Raw genomic sequence first — 23,251 nt, forward strand, 5'->3', positions numbered from 1 at the left:
CTGTTTTGTAAACAAGCGATTTCAGGGCTGATCTATAGCAGATATGCACAGCATTATCTCTGCTCGCTGGTCACCATAGCTGCACCCACCCGTAGCACACGTTCCAGCAGCTATATCTCACTTGTCACCCCCAAAGCCAATTCCTCCTTTGGCCGCCTCTCCTTCCAGTTCTCTGCTGCCAATGACTGGAACGAACTACAAAAATCTCTGAAACTGGAAACACTTATCTCCCTCACAAGCTTTAAGCACCAGCTGTCAGAGCAGCTCACAGATCACTGCACCTGTACATAGCCCATCTATAAATAGCCCAAACAACTACCTCTTCCCCTACTGCATTTATTTATTTATTTTGCTCCTTTGCACCCCAGTATTTCTACTTTGCACACTCATCTACTGTAAAATCTACCATTCCAGTGCTATATTGTATATACTTCGCCACCATGGCCTATTTATTGCCTTTTCCTCCCTTATCTCACCTCATTTGCTCACATTGTATATAGACTTATTTTTCTACTGTATTATTGACTGTATGTTTGTTTTACTCCATGTGTAACTCTGTGTTGTTATATGTGTTGAACTGCTTTGCTTTATCTTGGCCAGGTCGCAGTTGTAAATGAGAACTTGTTCTCAACTTGCCTACCTGGTTAAATAATGGTGAAATAAAATATAAAATAAATATAAATATTTGCCTAATTTTCCAAGTCAGAACACAACAGACATTTCCCTATGCCTTTTATCTGACCACTAATTCACCCCACAGAAGTTATGTGTAAATACATGTCCTTGAGTCAAGCAGAAGGATGGTTGCTCTCAATGTGTTCTAAAGTATCCCATTACACCCAACCGTTCATCTCAAGTTGTGAATGCCACAGCATCCAAAAGGCAAAAATGTCCTTTGAAAATAGGTCCTGAAAAGGTCCTGAAACCCCCTTAATGGTAGCAATGAGCTTGAGCATGAAACAGGAAGACGGCTCATCCGGACATCTAGTTGAAACATGGCGTGATCTGTCTCTGAAGGTTAACTTGTATGACTGTGAAACAAATTAAACTAAAAACTTTATAACTGTCCCCTGGCAATTGTATGTTTACAAAAGACTGGTTCTCAGCTGTGTCAAGGCCCCATGCAGCAAGCATTGCTTCTGTAGTCTCATCCTCTATTTACCTGCCACTGATATCACAATTAGGCTATAAAATCTATTCATGAATTTTCCTATTCTAACAAACATCTTCTGTTTTGTGTGCAGAACTCTATAGCTTGTTGTAAATAGCCTCTGGTCTAGAATGGCCTGGCCTATACTGAAACGGTCCAGTGTGCACATTGATAGAACTCTGTATCTTCCTGGTGCCATAAGAATGCTGCACACCCTTTATATACCCACACATATTTTACATCAGGGTTGGGCAACTTTGAGGGGGGTGGGGCCGCAGTGGATCTGTGTACCCACATCCATACCCACACATGAAGTCTTTTGGGGGTTCTAAGCCCCCAAAAATATATTTTTTTGTCTTTGGAAATTGACCTGTGGGCGTGGGCCACCAGTTGCCCATCCCTGTTTTAGATCCTCTGTGTTCTTATAAAAACATGTTTTGACTTGCCTTATTTAATTTACTGAATTAATTTAAATAATAGACACTATACAGTATAGACATACTGTATATGTATCGTGGGGCAATTCATAAAGCTGCTTGAGGACCTTATTACTGATGAATGTGTTTGTTTTTTATGACCATGTTTTTCTTTCTGCTTGCTTTTTTCATTTATATTGATGTGTGTATTTTCTGTAATTTATGTAATTCAGAGCTCATCTGTAAAATAGACCTTGGTCTCAGTATGACTCCCTGATAAAATAAAGGTTAAATAAAAAATGTATAAAGTTTTGTCATTTTGTCATTAGTGTTTTTACTAAGCATTGCAATAGTAGCCTATTATTGTGCAAATGGAGGAAATGTAACAACATTTAAAAAAGAAGGGAAAAACAGAACTATTTGCTGAAATTATAAATTATTTCAAGCAGTATGTCTGTACTTATTTGTTATTTTCTCTATTTCCCTCGACCTTGGCTGGACTGGGTAGTAGGGAAGATTTCCAGTTAGCTCTGTGAGTACATTTGATGCAGTGCAAGCGAATCACCCTGACAGTCCCCCTTTAAACGAGCCCCGCCCCAAAATCAGTCGATCAAATTCTGCATCACGCTCAACCTCGTCCGTCCAATCATAACCCACCAGGGGTGGTCTTAGGATGGTGGTCCGGGAAGCTGTTAGCCAATCAAGTTTACTGCTCAGTGAACAAAAGCTTCACGTCAACTATCGTTGGTTCTCTGAATAACACATTATTCATGTTCATGCTGGTTATTTAAGGGAGACCTGATGGTGATGATGATGAGGCAAGATAGCGGTATTTCATGTTGAGAAGTAACGGTCGATGACTCCCAAACATGTATGAAGGCAGAATCATGTGTACATTCATTTAGCTAACTCACCACATCATATGCACTGTGCTTTTTAATGTTTTATAGTTATCCAATAGTATACGGCACCCTGCTAAGAATAAGTGGCAGTAGTATAGCAGGGCTAGGCTACACGCCCCACTCTCTCAGTCTAGAAAGTTACTAACTAACTAGTAGCAATCATAGTGTGACATCACATGTGAACGAGCATGCGTTGCTAATTCATTCACAAGCTCTTTGTCAGACGTTGTTAGTTTCACGTTACTACACTGCTATCTCTTCACAAAAAAAAATCCAAAATTCTATACCAAAATTACACATATTTTTGATTGAATTTAACTATCTTATTAAAACAATAACCCTAGTGAATAACAAACAACAAGAATAACATTTTCCTGAATCATTATAATAAGATTTTTTCAGAGTGATTACAATTGCACTAGAATTGTTAATTTTTTTATTATTTCATTGATATTTTTTCTATGCTTGAGTTTTTTACTGTTAATACCTGCGTTCTGTTTTGTATGACGTAACAATGTAAATTGTTGATCTGTATATAAATACAAACAAATAAATACACTGCTATCTCTTGAAAGAATATTACTTGCAAAGTTACACATGAAAGTGAATTGGTCTCAAATTACGTCAGAACCTCAAGTTTACTTTCAAATCTTTGCTTGGTTGAATGTATCCTAATATAAAACAGCGCTATGAAGGTAGATCAAATCAAGGGCAAATCGTAGTTATTTAGTTTGTGCTGTCTTATGTTAATGGTGCTAAAAAGTAAAACAGTGACCTCAGCCACAGAAAGCACGCTACATTTTAACACACCCACCGCTCAGCAGACACCAAAACGAACCTCTTCGCATGACCGAGTTCATTTGAATTTGGTGAGGGAGGGAGTGGAGGTCTGGCGCCCGTCCTCAGCACTGTTATTTCTCCCGCTGCCTTCGAACAACACAGTCGATTCTCATTAGGGAAACGGCTGTATGGAGAGAAGAACATTGTTCTATGACAGCACTAAGGAAACTACCAGCATTTCTTATTTTCGAAGACAGTTTGCAAGTAGATGCATATCATCGAGCAATTTTGAAATTCGTATAGTGATGTTCGCTGTAGTGTAAGAGGCAAAGTGAGAAGTAGCGGCTACCTTTTGAGTAAAATAAACCCTAAATGATCAGAACCTACAGTATTATCGTTAGTGTCATTTGGTAAGTAATTTCACATTTGCCAAATTAGTTTGACAGTTGGCTGGAATCATGACTCGGAGATCCTGTGTAATTTACGCTACTGGAATTGTCTGCGCCCACCTACTGATAGTGGGGATTGCCTTGGTGGTGGCTCAAGTCTTTCAAACAATGATTCACAACCGGCTAAAAAAGGTGAGTTGCAACTTTTTCCCACTTCAAACATGCATTTGATAGTTTTATAGTCTGGTGGCTTTAATGTGTTAGTTGTATTTGCACTGAACAGCAGACTGTGAGTCACATTTCCCATCCCTTGTTATTAGGTGACGTTCGATAGATAACGTTAAAACATTTGTTTACTCAATCCGCATCTCCGGTCATTCGCCCACCCAACATGGGTCAGTGCAGCATGCGTTCCAAGGTCGACAATTTACAAATGCTGCATACTTTACCACCAACCAGTGATGTTTTTTTGTGGTACGAAAGCAACATTGTATAATTCATAAATCCGCAATATTGATTCAACCCTCTTGAACAGCTCTGCAAGGCGTTCAGCATTTAAACTCAATGTATAGCCTGATTGAATCTCACCGGCTGATTTACAATGCCAGGTATGTTCCTGTCACAGCGCGTGGCGGTAACAGCATCATCACCATGGATTGGTGCACTGTAGGCGAGCCGCCTGTTTTATTCCAACAATAAAATAAAGCCCACTCACTTCATTTGCTTTATTATACATAATGGTTGACAGGTGAGTTGAAATACAAGTGTACTGCTGCATCTTTATTTGCGGGGTATTCGTCTCCTTTACCTGTCTGTCACAATATCATTTATTTGGGAATGGGATTTAAAATTATAAGAGCTTTCCTCGTGGTTTATTGGGTTTATCAGTAAGGGGTTGGAATCTCGTCAGAGAAGGGTTTGGGGAGGTGCGTGCGCATGGATGGGGGAAGGGAGAGGAGACCATGAAGGCTGAGTCCCGCTCCCTCATTTCACTCTTCATCCTTCTTGCTTACCAGGTTGAACATCTCGCATCTGAACGTCTCTCTTAAAGTGCCATGCCCACCTCAGCAAGTCATAGGATATAGTTAATTAATTAATAATTAATTTGGGTCTGGGTTTATTTGGGCAATGGTGTCACCCTAGACCTAGAATACAGAACATCATGATATGAAACAAATATTGTTGATGATGTTGTCAATCGGCCTACCTGTATTTTAAGTTCAATAAAGAGCAGGAGTCTTATGTGGACATATTGCCGGTGACTGAAAAGATAATAGATAAATTAAGAATGAATGTCCATCCACAACTGTACCACTTCTATATCTAAAACGGCTCTTAGGACGACTTTCCTGGATCTTAAAACAACAGTGAGCATTCATCTGTTTCATTGTTTCAGCCCTGGCCTGATCTAGGTCTAGAGGACTGCTGTGCCTGGAAAACAACCCTCTGTCCCCTGCCCAAAAAGTTGACAATAATTTAAACATATGACATATGTTAACTTTCATTCAAACAGTTTGTCATCCTCTAGACTGGAAAACAGCCCCAAAACATGACACTGAATAACATTTATTATGGTCTTGAGAAAGGTTATCAAACCACAACTCCCACAGATGTTTCAGGTCAGGTTTTCATTTATTTTTGAGTGAACCTGATGGTTATGTTTTAATGTCCTTACCACTCTTCATGTGATCCATCCCCAACCACCAGCTACAAAAATAGTGAGTTTTTTTGATTTTAGATAAGATTGATAAACCTTCAACCCTTTGTCCCTGCTTGCCTGTGCTTGTGAGATCAAGGTTTGAAGCATTTCAAAGAGCGAAATTATGTAAACATGACATCTATGGAAGCCTTTGAGAGACTTTTTTCAAGGGTGTTAAACACAGGAATTCTTCTAATCTAGGCCTTGACTTTACCAACAGTGTTGCACACAGAAACGGTCACTCTTGGGAATTGTATCTGTTTGAGAGGGACACCATTTGATTTATAAAAACAAAACAGACATCACTGATTGTGAAACTTGGTACCATACTGCTGAAGATGAGTCTGAATCACATGTTGGTGGTGGTTTTCTCACACTCACCTTTCGTGTATGAAGTCAGTGTTTGGCTTTAAAACTAGAATCCATAGTTGCTACATCCATTTGGACTAATATATAGCCTACCAATTGATTCCTGAAGAATATACAGTGCATTCGTAAAGTATTCAGACTATCACGTTTTCCACATTTTGTTACGTTACAGCCTTATTCTAAAATGTATTAAATAAAATGTCCTCATCAATCTACACACGTGTCGAGGCACAGATCTGGTGAAGGCTACCAAAAAATGTCCGCAGCATTGAAGGTCCCCAAAAACAGTGGCCTCCAACAGTTTGGAACCACCAAGACTCTTCCTAGAGCTGGCCGGGGGAGAAGGTCACCTTGGTCACCTCCATGACCGAGAAGGGCCTTGGTCAGGGAGGTGACCAAGAACCCAATGGTCACTCTGACGGAGCTCCAGAGTTCCTCTGTGGAGATGGGAGAACCTTCCAGAAGGACAACCATCTCTGCAGGACTCAACCAATCAGGCCTTTATGGTAGAGTGGCCAGACGGAAGCCACTCCTCAGTAAAAGGCACATGACAGCCTGCTTGGAGTTTGCCAAAAGGCACCTTAAAGACTCTGACCGTGAGAAACAAAATTCTCTGGTCTAATGAAACAAAGATTTAACTCTTTGGCCTGAATGCCAAGCGTCACGTCTGGAGGAAACCTTGCCCCATCCCTACGGTGAAGCATGGTGGTGGTAGCATCATGCTGTGGGGATGTTTTTCAGCGGCATGGACTGGGAGACTAGTCAGGATTGAGGGAATATGAACTGAGCAAAGTGCAGTGAGATCCTTGATGAAAACCTGCTCCAGAGCGCTCAGCACCTCAGACCGGGGCGAAGGTTCACATTCCAACAGGACAATGACCCTAGGCACACAGCCAAGACAGCACAGGAGTGGCTTCGGGACAAGTCTCTGAATGTCCTTGAGTGTCCCAGCCAGAACCTGGACTTGAACCCAATCGAACGTCTCTGGAGAGCTTAAAATAGCTGTGCAGCGATGCTCCCAATCTAACCTGACAGAGCTTGAGAGGATCTACAGAGAAGAATGGGAGAAACTCCCAAATACAGGTGTGCCAAGCTTGTAGTGTCATACCCAAGAATACTCGTGGCTGTAATTGCTGCCAAAGGTTCTTCAACAAAATACTGAGTAAAGGGTCTGAATACTTATGTAAATGTGACTTTCAGTTTCTTATTTCTAATACGTTTGCATAAAATTCTCAACCTGTTTTTGCGTTGTCATTATGGGGTATTGTGTGCAGAATGAGTGGGGGGGCAATTTAATCCATTTTAGAATAAGGCTGTGATGTACAAAATGTGGATAAAGTCAAGGGATCTGAATACTTTCCGAACGTACTGTAACTTATAAGTGCCTCATGATTTTAGTTCAACTGTCATACCCTGTCATACCCAAAATATAAGCTTATTTTAATCTGTTTTTTTCTAAACAAACACTGTACACCCTCAACACATGGGTAAAAGTATAATTGTAATGCCATGGATGGTCAGTCCTTGCATCCATAGCTCTGTCCATGATTTTGAGTATGGTTACATTTCTACAGGCCCATCCCTCAGCTTTTTACGAAAACAGGCGGAGTGACTGCTTTAATTGTTTCAACTGTGGATTCTAACTTTAAATGCAGCCAATACAACACGCATGATTGGAATAGCTGGCTTGGTATGGCTTGACTTTTCACAACTTTCAGGTGACTCAAATGATCCAGTAAAAATGAAGGGAAATGGCTTCTCGGCATCAAATATGCTATTTTGTTATATATTTCAGGAGTTCTCAGGGATATCTTTATTCCATGCGAAGAGATATTTGACTCCACAGCCTTCATACTTTGCTGTACAGCATGAAATGAGCTATTAAATTAGTTGATTCATATGTCTTGTGCTGGAAACAGCTTATTTCACTGGCTCAATATGCCCACTCCAGTTATGTTGTTGAAAACTGACTAGAGTCTAAGTGAAGCAACAGGCTTCTGTTTTCCCGCAGAGGAGCATGCCCCCAGTTCAATGCTCTAGCTAGTGAGTGGTGACCTTCTGCCCAGTTGTGTTGTGTAGTGTGTTTGTCAGAATGTGTGTATGAGGCAAAATTATTGTCGGATCATTTAGGACTCCGTAGGGAGTATGTACCCGGTTTCCCCTATATTCATTTAGTAGCGGTGGCCCACCGGTGCTTAATTCTTGCCACCAAATATGATAAAATATATAATTCTTCCGAGATGCACTTTTAAATGGATAGTCCATTGGCCCAATGACTGGAAAACACAGAAAAATCAAGTCTGAACGGGAAACGAGTTTGTGCATCCGTGTTGAGCCACACCTTAAAAGCGACAACTGAGCTTCTCTGAGACCTCAAGATGAGAGAGTGAGCGGTGTGAATGGTAAAGGCCTTTCTCATGTACACCTCACTTTACTCAAGGGACAGAGAAAGTAATCAGTAACCCCTTATGTAAAGGACAGGGGGGGGGGCATTTCTCACTTGAAGTTAGAAATACCCTCCTTGAATGGTAAAAAAAAAGTTTGTTACAGATTTCTCTATACAGTGGGCATACATTACTTACCAGTATCTTATGGATCAACCAACATTCTCTTTTTAGATTTGACAACCATGTTTCATCACGCTTCATTCTTTCAAAGTGTTGAATGTCACTGTGTCTGTTTTAATTACAGTTGAATTACTCAGGTCTCAGAGCATTTCGTGTTATTTTGTACCTAAATCCGAGACACTCCATTTAGTATGAAATGTTACATTTCGTATGGTATGTATTAACTTGTGGATGTCCATCATCCATTTCTTATGATATTTTAGAAATTACAATTTGTATGATATCTTCCGAATTTCAATACTTATAATATGTTATGAATTTGCAAAACGTGAGATATGTTACAAATTCCATTTTCTTGTGGCTGTTAGCTTGGTGGCTAACGTTAGCTAGGCTAGGGCTTAGTGTTAGAGGGAAGGGTTAGCTAACATGCTAAGTAGTTGCAAAGTAGATCAAAAAAGTAGTAAGTAGTTGAGAAGTTGTTAATTAGCTAAAATGCTAAAGTTGTCCGTGATGAGATTCGACATTTCCGTTATACGCCCACCCACCCATCCTCCCTTCGTTTTTGTCTTAAGTAACCTTACCAAACGTTTTTTATATATATATATATATATATATATATATATATATATAAATATATATATATATATATATATATATAAATATATATATATATATATATATAAATATATATATATATGTGTGGGTGTTTACTATGTTGCGTCTAGTCGGAGACCAGACCGGGTTGAAACTGTAATGTGGGCTAATGTTAAACATGATTGAATGCATGATTGGGTAGGCTGTCATTGTAAATAAGAATTTGTTCTTAACTGACTTGCCTAGTTAAATAAAAAAGTTTACACTAATGGTGTTTAAAATGCTGTGTAATTGTGGTGGAATTTACTGGGGCCGGGATGATACCACTATTGCAATATTTTTTTTCCATGGCAAAAATAAAAACAAGAAGCAGACAACTCTTTGGTCCTTCAAAAACCTTCTGTATGTAAAATATTGTGTTCTATAGTTGGATAATAAATGCATGTGACTGGATGATAACATAATTATGTTTGTTTGTAATATTAGGGTTGTTTTCCTAAGAAAGTTAAACCCATTTTGTTTCCTTGCCACGATACTAATGAGTATTGCGATACTGGTATCCTCCCAGCTCTAGAATTTACCTGTAAACTTTTTTTATCTGATTATTGTCGCATTTCGAAAACAGGACAAATTTAGTCGTACATGGATTACTGTGGTCTGAGAGACTTATCTGAACACATTTAACCACTTTCCTCTATTCATATGATGACCAATAGGACAGTGTTACTACTCCGTATTGTTTATTCAAACTGTCATGCTGCCAATTTGGTGAGTGGTCATTTAAGGAAAAATGCAAACATCCCTTGATCAGCCTGCTGGGGTTCGCCCAAACCTCCTCCTTTGCTGTGTTCACTCAGGTTTTCTTCTTGTTCTGACAGTTATTCACCTATGAAGGCGTTTTCCCCCTTCCCCTGGGGTTTTGGTGTGCTGGCATTGCGTCTTCGCTACATTATTTGCTGTGTGTGCTCTCTCCTGGTATAACCTGAAAGGGTTGTTGATGGGTGGTGCAGCCGAAATCAAAAATTAAATAGCTTTTGAAAGCCAAAATATATTTAGTTTAGAGATTAATAGGGTTACTGTTTCAAATAGCTTTTTAGGCCAGCGCTCCTTCTATCCCTCAAATGTACACTTGGAGAGATCATTGTTGTTTTGGACTGTCTTTAAATAACTTTCTCTTACAATATTATTTTTAGGAATTGACTTTGACAGAGGCAAGCCAAGTATTTGAGTCATGGAAGAACCCGCCGCCTCCAGTCTACATGGAGTATTACTTCTTCAACGTGACCAATCCAGAAGTGTTCTTAGCAGGGGGAAAGGCAGTGGTCACCCAGATTGGACCATACACTTACAGGTGGGTTGACAACACACTCACTGCTGTCCTTTGAAATTAGGAGGCCTCAGTTCACACAGGGCTGAATCTTATCTTGAGATCCAGAATCATGACTTTGACTTAAGTGGAAATCATGTATCGATGCCAATGGAAGGTTTTTGCATGTGCTCAAGTTAAGATTCGGCTTACAATGTATTTGTTTTATTAGCTGTACGTTTGATCATGGGAAGCTGGTGATTCAGGTCTTGGGAAAGTCATATTGAATGAAAGCGGTTCCATGCTGCTGAACCTGCTGGTGGACTTGTTTGAACTTGTCTTTCATCCCCATGTGAACATCTGTGTGGACCGACTTAATCCTCACATCCACATCTTTCCATAACAGGGAATACAGACCCAGGGAAAATGTGACTTTCCTTGAAAATGGAACCAAGGTTTATGCCCTGAATCCCAAAAGCTTTGTCTTCGTCCCAGAGAAGTCCAGAGGTAATCCAGAGGTCGACATTCTGAGGACAGTCAACATCCCAGCTGTGGTGAGTTAGTATGTGTCTCTCTCGGCCTCTGCTTGTTACCTCTACATTTGGTATACTTGTACAGTCTTCGCCTATGCACTGTATCTTAGCTGCCATGGACACGTTGTATCTGCAATATAGTGTGTTATAAACTGTGGTGCAACACAGTTTATGTACTTAGAAACATGAGGGTGTGAATTATTCCACAAGTGTATCCTCTTCTGTTTTGGTTAAGTTTAACCTTTCAAGAGTCCCAGTATAACCACTGTAACCCTGTATTGACATTCCTTTACTGCATCATTCCAGTAGACTTTCCAAGCATTATGCTAAATACTGTATTATGACATCTTGGTGACTTGTGCATACCAACTTTTTACTTTATAGCAGACACTGTCATGGACATAATCCAATTTCCATTAATGAGAACCAGACCAGAGTCTAGACAGCAACAAAAGCTATAGACTTAGAAACGTTGTTTCTAATTTTGTTACTAGTGGTATGATAGAATGTGAGCTCTAACCCCTTCTCTCTCTGTTTCCTCTCTCTCTACAGGCGGTGATGAGTGAGCTGAACTCCTACTCCTTCCTGCTGCGTACCTTGGTCTCCATGTATATGAAGTCCATCGGTGTGGAGATCTTCATGACCCGCACCGTCCACGAGGTGCTGTGGGGCTTCAAGGACCCTCTGCTCACCAAAATCCACAGCATTAAGCCAGAGGTGGATGAGATGTTTGGGCTGATGTGGAAGGTAGGCACTGTTTGTGTTTAGTAAAAACTTGAAATATGCTTAATCAGGTTACACTTCTGAATACAGTCATTCACTAAAGTTATAACCTTAGCTAATGGCCGGTCTTGAAATTTGTGATTTAACCGAAGGTTGTGAAATTGCACTAGAACTCCTTTAGTCATTGAACCAGTAGGTGGTTCAAAATGACCGTTTTAACAGCATTGGAGGAAGGTGTTCTTATTTTTCCTCTGCTTATCAAGAGTCCATGTGGCTGTTTCTAATTCTGTACCTGTCCACTGTTCTCCTGGATGTTGGATGTCTTCCTTTTGATATGACAGTCTAACTGAACTATTGTCTTTCTCTCTCTCCTCCTAGAAAAATGGAACTCATGAAGGAGAGTTTGTGTTCCTGACTGGAGAACGTGACTACATGGAATATGGCAGAATAGACACATGGAACGGGTTGACGTAAGGACCTTTATTTCCCTCTGTTTTCCACCTTCATGTTGTTGTAGTTAATGGTTCTCAAAAAACATTTCTCATGTCAGCATTTTTCTTTTTGGTCCTTGCCCTGCGACATTGGGTTTACTCATTTAACGGGAATGAATTGGGATCTGTCCAAATCAAGTATTCAAAGTCCAAGGATCAACACATTTGCTCCCTGTCATGACAGAGCAGATTGCAAATTCGTATATTTAAATATCAGAAATAGAAAACCGCTTCCAGGCATTTTAAATGAAATCAGTATTTGGCCCCGCCATATTGTTTTATAATAACCTTGTGTAAACGAAAGCTTCTTCTTGATGTCTAACATATCCCGTACCTTTCCCCTATAAACAGTGAAATGTCATGGTGGTCCTCTAACCAGAGCAACATGATCAACGGGACGGACGGCAGTGTGTTCCACCCTCTGTTGTCTAGGAAAGAGCTGCTGTACATCTTTGCGGCTGACCTCTGCAGGTACGTCAGTCATATCTCCAAATCTGTATTGTCTGTAGTTTTATTATTTGTTTAGAGTCAAAGCAGCCAGTACAGAGAGGGATGGTGGTTTAGGTGACAGCCAAAAATTATCGAGAAACGACTGACTCGTATTCGTATCGGACTGGTAAACCACTGTAGAAGACGCCACACCCTGGCCATGGTAAACAGGTGTGAGTTGGGCATGTTCCTACCAACATCTCATATTTACCCAATGTTCCACACAGTAGGTGACACATTTGTTAACACAGACCTCACAATCTCCTCTGCAAAATGACGTGTAGAACTGAATTCCAAATTCTTGCCTTAAGTTTTGTGAGCTGAGAAACTCCTACACAGCTTATGTGTCCTTATTCTTACCTGCCTCTGGGGTTTAGGTCTATCCATCTGGGTTATGTTGAGGACGTGGACGTAAAGGGCATCCCAGCCTACCGTTTCGCCCCGCCCCACGATGTCCTGCAGAGTCCTGAGGAGAACCCCACTAACGCCGGCTTCTGTGTGCCAGCTGGGGACTGCCTCGGCACCGGGGTGCTAAAAGTCAGTGTTTGCAGAGAAGGTAAGAGATGGTTCATTACTGTCACAACCCTGGTTGGCATAACATTATATGTGCCCCACATACCCACTGTTTGTTTTGACTATCACTTGTATCACTAGCCACTTTAAACAATGCCACTTAATATAATGTATATGTATATACTGTACTCTATAATCTACTGCATCTTGCCATCTTTATATAATACATGTATCACTAGCCACTTTAAACTATGCCACTTTTATGTTTACATACCCTACATTACTCATATGTGTATATACTGTACTCAATACCATCTACTGCATCTTGCCTATGCTGTTCTGTACCATCACTCATTCATATATCTTTATGTACATATTCTTTATCCCTTTACACTTGTGTGTGTATAAGGTAGTAGTTGTGGAATTGTTAGGTTAGATTACTCGTTGGTTATTACTAGAGGTCGACCGATTATGATTTTTCAACGCCGATACCGATTATTGGAGGACAAAAAAAAAGCCGATACCGATTAATCGGCCGATTTTTAAAATAAAATAATAATATGTATTTATATATATATATATATATATATCATACACACACACACATTTTTGTAATAATGACAATTGCAACAATACTGAATGAACAATGAACACTTATTTTAACTTAATATAATACATAAATAAAATCAATTTAGTCTCAAATAACATGAGAACATATGTTAAAACGAACCACCAGCTTTCATGGGTCTTCAATATTCCCAGTTAAGAAGTTTTAGGTTGTAGTGCAGAAAGCAGAGCTTGTCTGCATGGTCCCCTGTCAGTCTGCTCCTCCGCGAAACACAGACCTTATTTGAAGTAGATCAAGACATCTCTATGGAAGACATGAACGGTAAAATAACGAAGGAACCACTTTCAAGTTCAGCCGCAAGTTATTACAGGAATTATAACGCATCGACTATTTCTCTCTAAACCATATACCTTTGACTAATCTGGAAACTATCACCTCGAAAACAAAACGTCTATTCCGTTCCGTATTTTATCTAACGGGTGGCATCCATGAGTCTAAATATTCCTGTTACATTGCACAACCTTCAATGTTATGTCATAATTACGTAAAATTCTGGCAAATTAGTTCACAAAGAGCCAGGCGGCCCAAACTGTTGCATATACCCTGACTCTGCGTGCAATGAACGCAAGAGAAATTACACAATTTCACCTGGTTAATATTGCCTGCTAACCTGGATTTCTTTTAGATAAATATGCAGGTTTAAAAATATATACTTGTGTATTGATTTTAAGAAAGGCATTGATGTTTATGGTTAAGTACACATTGGAGCAATGACAGTCATTGATTGATTGTTTTTTAGAAGATAAGTTCAATGCTAGCTAGCAATTTACCTTAGCTTACTGCATTCGTGTAACAGGCAGGCTCCTCGTGGAGTGCAATGTAATCAGGTGTTAGAGCATTGGACTAGTTAACTGTAAGGTTGCAAGATTGGATCCCCAAGAGCTGACAAGGTTAAAAATCTGTCGTTCTGCCTCGTTCCTAGGCCGTCATTGAAAATAAGAATGTGTTCTTAACTGACTTGCCTAGTTAAATAAAGGTTCAATAAATAAAAGAAATCGGCAAATCGGCACCCAAAAATACCGATTTCCGATTGTTATGAAAACTTGAAATCGGCCCCGATTTAATCGGTCGACCTCTAGTTATTACTCCATTGTCGGAACTAGAAGCACAAGCATTTCTCTACACTCGCATTAACATCTGCTAACCATGTGTATGTGACAAATAAAATTTGATTTGACTAACCCCATAACCTAGTTTTTTGACCGATTTAAAAAAAAATATATATATAATCATAATAACCCAATCAATCTAGTTCTAGCTGCAATCCAAGCTCCAATAGATATCAGAAATGTCCATGTTTGAGTATCCAGATTTCATAGTAGTGTAGATGGTGAATGATTAACTCTGGATGAGGGCTATAAAACACTTGAATTTGAGGATAAGGTTAGTCTCCAAAGGCTTTCCCCTCATAAAACAATCACATGGTATATAAATGCACTACGTTAACCCTTAAGTCTCGCGAGGGAAGTAGATATGTTTTTAAGAGACATCCGCTTTCGTAGTGTGGTGCCGAGAAAGTTCAACAATCGGGGCAAAGTTATTCCTCAGTGTTCGCAATGCTGAAATGATGGTTCTATTGATTTGAGGCTGTTCTAGCCGCGTCCTCTCGGGGCTGCAAAGTGAATAGGACCCTTTATTAATTCTTTGTGGGGGTTTGAATTCCATTTGTCAGATATAGCAGTTTGAATAGTTTTCATATTCCTTAGTGAGGGTTATTGGCTCCCACACTGGAACACATTACATGGTGTCTCTATGAGTAGGACCTTGTGGAACTTCATAATTGTCATTCTGACCTCCAAAGGAATCGTTTTGTCTTGGGTTGTAAAAACCGTCCATAATTTCACTGTATCAGAACATGTCCAGTACAGGCCACCTTTCCAATGGCAACGAAGGAACTTGACACATATTTTTGCTATTTGTTCTGTTATCTCCATGCCTGGGTAATAATACCAGATAGCACACGTTATCAATCTCTCAATTTTGTCCTTGATGTTTCCCTTTTAGAGCCCCAATATTAAAACATTGGACTTTGTTTTGCCTAATCCTCTCTTATGGCAGTCCAGGATAAGGACATGGGCTATTTGATCATATAGGTTGCTTGTGGTGTTTTCTCTTAAATCATGTTTCTTTCCTATCTCCTTCCTCTTGTCCATAGGTGCACCTATCGTGGTGTCGTTCCCCCACTTTTATCAGGCAGATGACAAGTACATTAATGCTGTTGATGGACTCCACCCCAACAAGGAGGAGCATGAGACTTACCTTGACCTTAACCCGGTATGAACAAACATTTGATATACCATATATAGTGATGAGGCCAATATGCAGGATCAGTTATGGGGCCTATACACTTACATACTCTCATTGTGAGTTTACTGTATTTAATAGCTTTATTACATGTTGTATGTGTTAATGCAGTACCAGTGGAATAGAAACATTTGCTTCCTCCATGTTGGAAAGGGCAAGTTCTAACTGAATAAGTTTATTTTGTTTTTTAGACCACTGGGGTTCCCATCCGTGCTTGCAAGAGAGCCCAGCTCAATATAATTTTAAACAGAGTTCCAGGCTTCCCGTAAGTATAGCAATCTGAACAGTTTGCCACACTGACCCTTCTCATCCCTCATACGAATTGAGTGAAAAAGCCTCACTTCATTTTCTCTTCCACAGCAAAACCAAACATCTAAACGAGATCATTTTTCCCATCATGTTTGTCAATGAGGTAAGACTTATCTCCTCCCTTTCTCTCTCTCCAATTTATTTTGTGAAATTCAGTCAGCCTCACGTGCAGCCAAGACATATCAAATGAAGTTGCATTAGACAAAAATCCAGATATTTAGCTGGAAAGAACCCTCTAGTCTATTATTAAGATCAGTTAATAACAAAATAGTAAAGACAGGTTAATAACCTTAGTGACCCCCCCCCCTTCCCCCAGACGGCCACTATTGACGATGACTCTGCTGCCCAGATGAGAACCCTGCTGCTCATCGTGACCCTGGTGTCCAACTTCCCTCTGCTCATTGTGGGCATGGGAGCCATCCTGCTCATTGTCCTAGTCGTCCTGGTCTGCAGGTCTCGCCAGAAGAAGGTAAGACCTGTCCTCTACTCCTGCACTTATTACCAGGAGATCCCAATCTATTTTTTTTGTAGCAATAATATTCATAAGCTTCTCTAAAATAGTGTAAATTGTGCACGACACTCACAATATGTCAGTTGTTGTCCAGGAGGTTCTAAGTGATTAGAATTGAATGGTGCATTGACACAACAAAGGTTTTATGTTAGCTTTGACTGTGCTCTTGCATGTTTGATCTGTTTTATATACAATTTATTCTTCTATATTATTCTATATTAATCAGTGTTCTGGTGTCTGAGTTCTCCATCTCCTTGCATGTTTAGTTATCACCGTGCATGAGGAACCTCACATAGTCAACATGTGCTGCCTTCTGTAATCTCTGTATGAAATGATAGTGCTCCTGGCCTTTCTAACAATTTTAAATAACTGAGGTCAAAACAGGAAGTATAGATCTTAATTTAGCAGTCCCCGTTGGCAGATAGACAGTCACAATGATGACCGTGTATAGTCTACACTACCGTACAGGCCAAAGAGTGCTCTGAACTCTAGTAACAATAGTTCTGTAGGATAGCCAGGGTACTTTCAACACTTATCTGTGTTTGTCTAGGTTAGTCCCTCTGACCACATTTGCACGACCCCATTCCCCACCCATCAGTTGTGACTCGGATAGATAACCCCCATCTTAGTAGAAGTTCACATGTCATAGCTTGGAATATCAAAAAGCTATAATCCTTAATTCAAACAATAACAAAGCTGTGTTTTGGTAAAAAGCTGAGGAATGGGTCTGGAGAAATGTAACCACTGACAGAACCACCAGACATGGATGCATGGACTGATCATTGACAATATAAAATAGAGTTTTAACCATGTTTTGAGGCTTCAGTGTTTACATTTACATCGCTTACAAACATTGGAGTAAAACAAGCTTGTATTTTGGGTTCTGATGGGGTATGACAGTTGAAATAAGCTTATGAGTCATAAGTTATATTTTCCAAAATCAATGAGTTTATATCATTCATTTATAAGACCAAAGATGAATGTATCAACTAAGGATTCCAGCTTTGAAGAACTGTATAGTTACCGTGCTATGATTAACATTTTCTGTAACCCTTTTTTCCTTTCTGTTTTAGAATGAAGTAAAACGTATTGATTTTACTGAAGCTTTTCATTCTTTTACTGTAAGTCTTCATTTGCCTCATTTGTCATTTTCGTTCAGTTATTAGCAATTCTTGTTAACTTTAATTTCTAATATCTTTAGGTATAATATATACATTTATTTTACATTCCTGCTTCATAGTGGTATTTCTTCATTAACTTGAAAGTATTTTGAGATTGTTGGTTTTGTACAGTGACAAACTAATTGCGGATAATCATTAATTAATTATATACCATTGCAATATATTTCCGATTTAGTTGTAAATATATAAAATGTTGTTTTCATGGTTGAAACCTGCTTTGTCGTTTACAAAATGTCCTCTCCCTCTTCAGACGGCAAAAGATGAAACGGCCTACACTCAAGTCAGCGACAAACCAGAGGTTGAACCATCACAAAACAACTATACCAACCAGCCAATGAGGAACGGCTCCTACATCGCCATGTCTCCCGTGGAGGCTCAGAAGTGTTGATGCAGGCTGCATTGTGTGGCGGGGCAGGCGGAGCAGCCTGGGCGTGGTATTATAACCAAGGCAGGGTTTTGCAGTGCGGCCAGGAGTTTTCACTTTTGGGCAACAACCCCAATAAATGTCCATGTCAATCAAGATGCTGCTCTTCTCAATGACGCTCTTGACTATCCTGCTGAGCATGGTCTTTCTGCCTGCCATAGTGCAAAACAACAACTCTTGTCGTCTACTACTACTACTACTACTACTACTACTACTGTCACTTCTGTCTCTGTTCTGTTGGGCTCAGTGATGGGTTCATGAAGGAACACTTGGACAGCCAAGAGTATTTTCGGCAAGGGAATAAGTATCAAATTAGGCAGTATATTCTAACTAATTAATAACAACCACTGAGCAGTCACTGTCATCCTTTCACTGACTGATGGGTAGTATTCACCTGATTTAATGAAGACTAGAGGGTTCTGAAACATTTCTTTGTATCAGTGTTTGTGAGGCCACCTCAAACAGCCACCAGATTAAAACATCTGGTATTCTTCCCTCCCTGTAACTGAGTATTCACTGACTCAGAATATAAGTGGTTTTGCTAGTAAAACTGTACTTAGCATATCCTTTTTGGAAAAGAAGAAATTGACTATTTATAATATATTTTCTTTTCCTGGGATGAATCCGTCAGTGCTCACACCCAAGTTGTTATCAAATAGAATTTGTGACAGTTTGTGTGTGCATGTCTTAACATGCAGTGTCCTGTTTTGATTGGACTATGGGTGACTATTTTTCTTGACGCAGGCTCAGTGTAGTATGACAACTGAGAAACTAGACATTTCGATTTCTTTCCCTTCACCTTTTTCCCCAACACTAGTTTGAGACAGAATTTTTTAAAACCTTAGACATTTCCTCAGATAAGGCATTAGTAAATAGCTGCTTTCCCATTAAGGATGATTAATAGCCAAAGTAGAAAAGGCCTAAACTTTCATCTCATATTGAAATTGTAAGAAAAGAAACCTACCCATAAAACTTACAAGGGAAACTTGAACCTACTTTCTGCCTTACAATTTTCAGTGTTTCTTTGTTGATATGGTAAAAAGCTGGATATCTTAATAGTTGTACATATGCAATGGGGAAATGTCTGGCTACCTCTGACCTAATCCAGCAAGTAGCCACAGGTGTGCCGAAGACACCATTTTTTAAACTTCAGTGTCGACCCACTTTGTGTGTCTGCATCAATACTTGGAGAAAGCACAATTTGGATTGATAGTACAGTCCTCATAACAAGGTGACCAGGTTTTCACATAAAGACGAAACACTGTTAGAAACACCGACTAGTGCGCCGTAAAGAAAACACAGGTGAATTGTAGAAGAAACAATCGGGCCCTGCACACCGCTTCTGCTGTGCATGTTATGTCAGAGTCAACTGGCTAGCCAAGGAGCTGTAGCTATTCAGACGAACATGGCACTTGAATCACTCTTTGTCTGATGTTTTGATATGTTTTTTTGGCCATCGTTGGTCACTAGTCTCTGTGTCGTGTCAAGCCTTTTGGCAGTTGCTTCTGGAAAAAACGAACTAAGGCCATAATACTGTCAACTTGAAAATTCCTGCACTTTCCCAAAAAAAGAGAACATGTCCTGTATTTTTTGGGGATGTTACATAAAATGGAAGGGTCCTTCTGTGTATTTCAGTAGTGTGCCCCAGGGTTGTTTTTCCAATGTGGTTCCTGAGGTGTTATTCTAGATGGACACTTTGCCTTTGTTACTTGCTTTTCAGTACATTTAATATTATTTTTTATTTGTATCTATTATTGCTGCTATTAATTGCCATAACCTATGGACTTGTATTTTTTCTATGGATGAGCCATGCTCATATTCTGTTTTAAGGTTGTTCCAACAGAAACCAGTATCAACTTCTGAATTGCTATGTCTGGTCTCTGTGAAGCAACTCTTTAAATATTGAATATTTGAGCAGGATACAATGCCCAAAGCTTGCTGTCATTTACTGTGATTAGCACATAACTATAGATAGCAACACATTGTAAGATGAGGAATTGTCCATATTGGGAAAGTTTTGATATTTGTAATACTTGTTTCTGTGGGTGATGATAGGGTTTGTTCAACTGGAAACTCTGGAGTTCTAGATGGGATGCCCTTGTAAACAAATGTAATAGTTTTTTTTTTTACTATTTAAAAAAAAAAAAAAAAAAATCAAGCATGAGTTTGGTTGTGCAATTAAGGACGTCTGTCAGACATGGCTTTGGGCATATACTCTGAAACTTTGGTCCTGGATATATTATATGTCAAGGACCAATAAACAGTAGGCCTTTTCAGCTCAATCTATATACAAGCAATCATGGCCTTGTGCATGTATTGCTTACTTGTTTAATCATCACAGTATATCTTACCATCCTTATTGACTTGAATCTATAAGACCTTAAACCTGAACTGTGTGTGCGCGCGTGCGCACATACACATACATACACCTGAGCCAATACTTACCACTGTCTGACTGACTAGTCCCATTCACCTTTTGTACCCAATCATTCAAGTCCATTCGCTCCCCTGTGCTTGACCAAAGATAACCTACATAGATCTGTTTCAGCTCGTGTTTACTCTCCTCAGAGATAACGGTTGTGCCGCCACCACCGTCTGCCTACCTTCTACACGATGGCTGCGTCTGGAATTGCACCCTATATCTTATACAGTGCATTACTTTTGACCAGGGCCCACAGGCTCTGGTCAAAGGTAGTGCGCCCTGGTCAAAAGTAGTGCACTGTATAGGGAATAAGTTGCTGTTTCAGATGCATTACAAGTGCAGTGTATTTACAACAGTGTTTGAGTCATGTGCTTCTCCCATCAAGGCCAAAACATGTGGTTTTTACAATTTGATAAGGATTATTAATATCAAGCGAACTTCAAAGGGTTAAAATGCATCTCTAATGTGAAGGGGGAAAAACTGAGTTATGTATTGACGCAGCAATACAATGTTATGTAAAAATTTTTATATATGTTTTTTAATCTGACACAATATTTATGTATCCATATGTTCACTGTTATATTTGTCCCGAGTGTATGTTTTTTGTGGTCCTGTTTCATTTCTAAGTACAGTTTATTTTTTAATATTCAACGGGGGTTATCGCACACATGTTCAGTTTGTATCATGACATGTTTGTCTCACAGAAAAATACATATTGTAAAGATGGTTCATAATGTGAGATATTGATCCATCAGTGAGGGTTGCGAAGTCCCCAAATGTTCTGAGAGAATTCCTTGATGGTTGTGAATGTGTGTGTGTATAGGATAATAAGCTAATGTAGACCTATTTTTGTGGAGCTAATGCACAGTTTTGTCAAACTGGAGTGATTAATTGGAAGGCTGACTATCTGTGTACATGTGTAGGGAGATTGCCTTGGTGCCAGAACAGGAACAAGGGAAGTGTACTATCAATCTAACCCATAGATGAATGAAGCCCTCCTTCAGGGAAGAAGAACGCTGGTGCCATACATCCTTTTATTTCATACATTTACTTTCAAGTTACCGATTTTTGTTTTTAAGCAGTGTAGCAACTGTATAATGTTCACATGTCATTGCGTGTAAGTTTCTCAGTCACCGACTAACAGACATTTCATGTTACTTCTGAGAGTTATATTTTTTTGCTGCTGAAAATGACAATCGTCATGTTGGGTGCAAAACTATTTCAAAAGTAATCCATAACTTTTAGTTAATTTACACTGCACAAATGTTAATACAATGCTTTTGTAAACATTTTTAGTGTATTTGAACAAATAAATACATTTGCAATGAATACAGTTGATGACTTAATTTTTTCAGTCTTGCTTGCTTTTAATACACTACTGATATACTAAAGTTTTACTTTTTAATACATTGAGACCGTAGTAGTTTAACATTTTTTCTGCTTGTGGTATTTGTTGGTGCCTTCACACACTACATGACCAAAAGTATGTGGACACCTGCCTGTCGAACCTCTCATTCCAAAATCATGGCCATTAATATGGAGTTGGTCCCCCCCTTTGCTGTAATAACAGCCTCCACTCTTCTGGGAAGGAGTTCCACTAGATGTTGGATCAGTGCTGCGGTGACTTGCTTCCTTCCATTCAGCCACAAGCATTAGTGAGGTCGGGCACTGATTGGTAGAGTGCTGCAGAGATGGTTGTCCTTCTGGAAGGTTCTCCCATCTCCACAGAGGAACTCTGGAGCTCTGTCAGAGTGACCATCGGGTTCTTGGTCACCTCCCTGACCAAGACCCTTCTCCACCGATTGCTCAGTTTGGCCGGGCGGCCAGCTCTGTGGTTCCAAACTTCTTCCATTAAGAATGATGCAAGCCACTGTGTTCTTGGGGACCTTCAATGCCGCAGAAATGTTTTGGTACCCTTCCCCAGATCTGTGCCTCGACACAATCTTGTCTTGGAGCTCTATAGACAATTCCTTCGACCTCATGGCTGGGTTTTTGCTCTGACATGCACTGTCAACTGTGGGACCTTATATAGACAGGTGTATGCCTTTCCAAATCATGTCCAATCAATTGAATTCACCACAGGTGGACTCTAATCAAGTTGTAGAAACATCTCAAGGATGATCAATGGAAACAGGATGCACCTGAGCTCAATTTCGAGTCTCATAGCAAAGGGTCTGAATACTTAGGTAAATAGTGTATCTCTTGTTTTTTACACATTTGCAAACATTTCTTAAAAACCTGTTTTCGCTTTGAAAGGTATCTGAATACTTTCCAAATGCACTGTAAAGTGTAGTATGTTAGAATATATGCATTTCGTTTTTGAGAACTGAGGGAAATCACTTTGGGACTTTGGTTTTGAGTTCTATGAGTTTTGTGAAAAAAAACATGACTCACATTTTAACAAGCTTGGTCAGAAAAGGCAACAGAACCATGACACAGCAGATCTGAATAGTCATGACTGCCCTAAGATCATTTAGACTACTATACAGATAATTTAGACTACAATACAGATCATTTAGACTACTATACAAAGGAGGTTTGTGTTGGCCAG

The 23,251-nt window shown here is 39.6% G+C and overlaps 1 protein-coding gene across 1 annotated transcript; it reads left to right on the forward strand.

Moving 5' to 3' along the window:
• Positions 1–3,321: 3,321 nt before the first annotated feature.
• scarb2a (scavenger receptor class B, member 2a) lies at positions 3,322–22,029 on the forward strand. The gene is made up of 13 exons (XM_039003399.1): positions 3,322–3,829; positions 10,060–10,217; positions 10,579–10,726; positions 11,258–11,452; positions 11,807–11,898; positions 12,271–12,390; positions 12,786–12,964; positions 15,705–15,823; positions 16,045–16,118; positions 16,214–16,265; positions 16,479–16,631; positions 17,747–17,794; positions 18,105–22,029. Exons 1-13 carry the CDS (start codon positions 3,707–3,709, stop codon positions 18,240–18,242), a joined length of 1,599 nt encoding a protein of 532 aa, XP_038859327.1. The 5' UTR covers positions 3,322–3,706; the 3' UTR covers positions 18,243–22,029.
• The last annotated feature ends 1,222 nt before the right edge of the window (positions 22,030–23,251 follow it).

The sequence above is a fragment of the Salvelinus namaycush genome, chromosome 1, assembly GCF_016432855.1.
Source record: "Salvelinus namaycush isolate Seneca chromosome 1, SaNama_1.0, whole genome shotgun sequence".
Classification (NCBI taxonomy): Eukaryota; Metazoa; Chordata; class Actinopteri; order Salmoniformes; family Salmonidae; genus Salvelinus; species Salvelinus namaycush.